General features: G+C 54.5%; 1 protein-coding gene across 1 annotated transcript; it reads right to left on the reverse strand.

The window, feature by feature from the left end:
• Positions 1 to 3,362: 3,362 nt before the first annotated feature.
• Positions 3,363 to 4,268, reverse strand: CGCS363_v010745 (uncharacterized protein; the record flags this gene model as incomplete). Its single annotated transcript, XM_036642594.1, has 3 exons — positions 3,363 to 3,614; positions 3,995 to 4,096; positions 4,152 to 4,268. 3 exons carry the CDS (start codon positions 4,266 to 4,268, stop codon positions 3,363 to 3,365), a joined length of 471 nt encoding a protein of 156 aa, XP_036491672.1.
• Positions 4,269 to 5,451: the final 1,183 nt, after the last annotated feature.

Genomic DNA, 5,451 nt, shown 5'->3' on the forward strand with positions numbered 1-5,451 from the left:
CGTGATGGTGTGTGTGAGTGACGTGAGGCGCGTGTGCGTGAGTGAGCCGTGAGAATGAGTGAGTGACGGGGGCCACTACCAGGGGAATGCACCGGCCGAGCGCTTAATCCCAGGTATCCAATTCACGCTGACTGGGGCTCCCTCAAGACCCTGATCACCAAGATGGGTAGCGTCCTAAGCGCCAGGGAGGAAATGATTGGGCTCGAGAATGACGGTGAATTGACGATGGAGGCGTCAAAGCTTGCCCGATGAGTCAACAGTCAGGCACTCACTCTGACGAGACGAATGGCAGATCAGCGCTTGTTTCGAAGAATCCAGCGTTTCGGCACGCCGTCGATAGAACACGGACTTCCTTCAGTGATGATCGTGACGTTTACGATGGGCGCGACAGGAAAACAGGGTCCTTCTTCGTCCATCCGCTGACGCAGCAGGCGCCGATGATCACCCCTGTCTGAGCTCTGAACGAAACGTGAAGTTGCGATCCACGAGGAATGAGGCACGTGACGATAAGGCGATAAGGTTGCCGACAACAGGCAGATCTTGCTTTGCTTTCTCGGTTCGTCGGGTTGATCAGACGGGGGTCGTGGTGGTGGTGGAACCCAGCAAGAGACACTGGAGAGTGGGAAAAAAGAACGGCTTTCCATATTTGGACAGACCTGCTGCCATCTGCAACGCAACCTACATTACCCTAGGTACACTAAAGCAACCGCACCACACCCCTGGCGATCCGGTTCAAACGTCAAGGGAAGGGGCGGAAAAAAAGGCCTTCCTCTCTAATGAAGTCCAAAACACGCCGGCCGTGGCGACGCTTTCAGAACGGCAAGATCATCGGGCCACGTTGAGGCAACTGACGGGCGCGCATCCCGTTCTCCACGAACCGACAACGTTCTCCGTTCCTGCATAAACGGCGGCCTCTTTAGGAAGTTTGACCTAAACGCTCTGCGTCCATTTCAAAGAACCCAGAAAGTCTCCACGAGATTAAAGACTTTGTTGATGCGTGGTCGTACACGCGTTGCACACGCCCAGCATCTCTTCGCCACTGGCGCCAGGAACCAACGACAGCGGCATGCAATCTAATTCCGTCTGAATTTCAGACGCACTGGAAACGAACAAACGGGGTGGGAAAACAGATTTGACGACGCCACGCCACCCGCGCAGAGGCAACGTTGAAGAACACCGCCCCTGTTTCACACAGATTCAAACACACGGCTCGTCAAGTGGGGGGTTCTTCGATACAGCAGCTGTTGGTCGCGGAATTTTCTCCACGGGTAGCGGCTTAATCAATCTGGTTACCCTTTCTGGGGAAGCACCGATCAAAGGTGTCACTTTGATGGCTCGGGGACAAGGGAGGGAGAGAGGGATGAACCTCAATTGAACAGGCCCAATTGGACTCGTCTCACCCGTCTCAGGGCGTGGATACAGATAAACGACAGTCCTTAGCTGTGCCAACTAAGCCACTGCCCCCATTATCTCTCTCTCGCGCCCACCTCACGAAAGGGAGAGATGGTTGTTTAACTCGTCCCGTAGTATAGGTAACCGACTAGACGGCACTTTGAAGCCTCGCTCGCACAGCCGTTCGTGGCGGCCCCCCGATTTAGATTACGACGTACACGCCATGCTGCTAGCAACGGGCGGCAGTAAAAAGGGGGATAAATCAAGAAAGGGGGTAAATAACGTTTTGGACGACGACGACACCGACGACGACGACAGCTGAGCTCTACTAAACAGCTACGAATGCACTACAGATACACTACTTTGACCTTCGCATCGTGGCGGGTGGATCCCTGGCATCCCATCCCATCAATCCACGTCCACGACTCCTCGCGCGTTGCCGCACCACGTTGACGGGTTCCGCCCACGGCGGCTCCGTACCGGGCGGCGGCGACGGCGCGGCGCAGCGACCTGAGTTGAAGAATTAAAAAACGGAGCCCACCAATGCAGCTATTGCTGCGTGTATGCATGCTACTGCGCTGCAGTCTCCCTCTGCTGAAGCCGCAATTTAATTTCACCGTCATGCTATTCGTCTCCCTTTTTTTTTTTTTTTTTACGGGCCTAGCTCCTATGCGCCGTTACGGGGGAAAAGAGGGAGAGAGAGACCCTTTCTCTAAACGACAGACGACGGCGTCGACAAGACACGTCTGTGTACCATGAACCGACTACTTTAGCAACACTAGCAATTTAGGGGTCCAGATTTGATGGGGGGCGTGTGTGAGACTTGACTTTCTCTCATCCCTTGGATTATTCCCCTTTTTTGCCATTTACCCTCTAGATGCGTTTCGTCTGTCCGTTTTGGCTCCCTCTGAGCCTCAATTCTCACCGACGGACACCGAAGTGGTAAAGTGCAGCAAAACAAAAAGAAACAAGGGGTCATTGGGGTCCTTTTCTTCAGTAGGTTGTTAAGCCTACACCCATCGAAACGGAGACCTCAGGTGGAGGAGGGGGAAGAACCGCCGCCGAAATATTTGGCGAGAGTGATGCTGGTTACATGCGCATCGTGGGGTCCTTATTTTTTCTTCTTTCTGTTCCCTTTGGGGTCTCTTGGGGGCTTTCTTCAGCTGGGGGTGTGGGCAAGGCCATAGCCAAGGCAAGGCAAGGTAACGATAACGGAGAGTGTCGTAATTGCTACACAATGAGCGGTTGCGGTGTGTGTTGCTCTTCAGCTCGGCCTGGGCAGCAAGTGGGCACGCACCGAGTTCCAACACCGGAAGAGAAAAAAAAAATCGCAAACGGAATCTCGGAGGCGACGGAAACTCATCAAGCCCCCGACGATACCTACTAACTTACCTACCTGCATCATACACCCACCGAGAAGACCATTAAATCCAACAGCCGCGCATCGCGGGCCTTGTCGCCGCCGCCCGCATGCTGCCCAAAAGCCGAGGGAACAACACCAGCAACAACATCCACCCCCGGTAAATCGCCAACCTTTTCCTGTCCCTCCCGTCCCGGCCCCCCTCTCCCAATGTGTACGAACATGTGTGGTGTTTGTCTGGCGTGCCCTGCCAAAACCCTTGCTTACGCGAGATGAGCACGATGCCAAATATGCCCTCGCCGCCTCGCCGAAATCTGCTGTGAGAGAATTTGAGTGAGCACGCAAAGGAAAAGGGAAAAAGGGCCCGCGGCAAATGCCAAATCCATCCCAATACTACCCGCTTTGCTTGTCGCTACGGCTCTGCCCGTCATGCGCCCTACCCGCTCTCCCAAATCCCTCCCCCATCCAACCCACCCTTGCCTGCGCTTTCACGCCGTTGGCGCAACCACTCTCGTGTCTCCGTCTCCATCTCCTGCCCGAGGTTTTTTTCTGTGAACGTCGCGAGGGAGGAAGACCGAGGACGGGTAAAGATCTCAGATGATCTTCCCTTTTACCCACACACACACACACTGCACACCGCACACGCACGCACTTGCACTTGCAACCCCCCTTCGGTATCGATTCGCCAGACCGGCGGTATCAAGTTGACGATGACGCATGACACTACCCGGTCTGCCAGTCTGCTTCCCTTTTCCGTAAACACGCCAGATTGTCCGTGGAGCAGCAGCACCACACCGTGACAATCGTCATGTATGAACCATGACCAGCCCGCAATGTGATTGTGATGCCGAAAGTTGGGCGTCTGCGACGAGTAAGTCGCGGAAATCAAGCCGTCGTGTGGAGTTGCCAGCGTCCTACCCCGGCCTGCCGCCCCCCCAGAGCCGATGTTCGATAAACAGCAACGGTCATTGTCCGTGGTTGCTGCCGTGCTGTCGTGCTTGCGTGATGGCTGATGGGTGATAACCTTGGATCGTGCGGTTCGGGTCGGTTATGCGTGGCCTACCTAACCCAGTCCCCCTCCATCCATCCCCCCCTCAAACCCCGGGACCCCAAACGAAAAGTCAGCAACAGAAACCTGCAGATAGGGCTCTCACAGAACGAGAGAGGGAGGAAAATCAAACAATAACACCGCAAAGCAAAGCAAAAGGAAAAATGGCGGTCGGCCAATTGGGCCGCTGCGACGTTGCCAACAACCATGCGCATGGCCCCCATGCAGCTCTCTGTAGCCGTAGCCGTAGCCCGCAGGCCACCACCACCACCACCACCACCACCCCCAAAAAGATGCTGCAGGTGTGTGTTAGCTCAGGCAGGCTGAGGGATTGAAGAGGGGGAAACACACGAGATTTGATTGATCGGCCCTGGGAGATTCAGGAACACCGCGTCTGGGCCCGGTGTTCGTTGCGGCAGGCACGGAGGCTGGGAGGCTGGGGGACGCTGCTTGTCTGGAATCTGGCATGAGGGTCGAATGGTTCGCTCGCGCCATCTGTTGTCTCACAACAGCGAGGGGAGGGGGGCTCGCTTCCCGTCTCGCAAGTCGCCCCAGGCCGGCGAGCCGCATCTGTTTACCCCATGGGCATATCAGACGCTGACAGGTTTCCTAGTTGCTTTTCGAGGTCAGGGCTGATTTCTCTTCACAAGGCGAATGGGAGGCGAGGTAGTCATGTGGTTTGGATGAATTATTTGTGTGGTATTATGAAACTTTCTCTCATCTAGATTGTGGTCTTTGATGTAGTAGAAATGTGAAAGAACTCCGAATCTTTCCCCCAGATTTTTTGATGCAAAACCCAAAAAGAGAACTTTCGCTCGTTACTTTCCGTCGAATCCATCCGTCTCTCTGAGAAAGGGAAGGGGGGTATCGGCGACGACAAAGTGGAAAAGAAAAATAAAAAACTGAAAGGGGCTTTCTGTAAGACTCCTTCCCTCCCGAGTTGCCCCGTTACAATGCTGATGTCTATTGATACATGATGGTTGATGATGATGAGGGATGACGTTTCAAGTTGTATCCTGGTCCCGTGATGATGCTTCGCTCGTTCCGTTGGTAGGTCATTGATTAAAAGATTGGTTGTGGTTGTGATGGTACAATGGTTGTAGTAGAGAGTTGTTTGGAATATTGCTCAGAGGCACTCAATGACGAAGCCAAGGTAGAAGAGAAGCGATTCTGTGACCGGCACGAAAAGAGGGTAGGACGAAGAGGTTGAGAAGGGCGTTGCCCACTCAGGAGACGGGCTGCGACCTCGTGATCGCGGCGGACGTTATCGTGATGCAGAGATGATGATTGTCGGCCCTCGAGTGGGAGGGGTCGGCTGCAGTAGTCTGGCGCGGGTCAAATCGAAGGCGGCTGAGAGAGAAGTTGGATTTCCTCCGTCCGAGTGGGTGTGGGTGGTGTGGGTTTGTGGTTCTAGGTGGTGGTCGACCATGCATGGCCAGCACATGGAGATGGCGTGCATATCCGAAGAGATGTTTGGTAATCCTGATTTTCCATGCGGGCTGCCAGAATGGGCCGGCTTGTTGAAGAGGTGGTGGTTATGTTCGTTCGCAATTGATGTCCTGACGTGTGCGGGAGGATGTCCCGACTGTCCGACTGCGAAGACACCGGTGATTTTGTTGCACTCATTGCTCTAGTAAGCTAATTGAGTGTT

Source organism: Colletotrichum siamense, assembly GCF_013390195.1.
Source record: "Colletotrichum siamense strain Cg363 chromosome Unknown KSG_Cg363_contig07, whole genome shotgun sequence".
Classification (NCBI taxonomy): Eukaryota; Fungi; Ascomycota; class Sordariomycetes; order Glomerellales; family Glomerellaceae; genus Colletotrichum; species Colletotrichum siamense.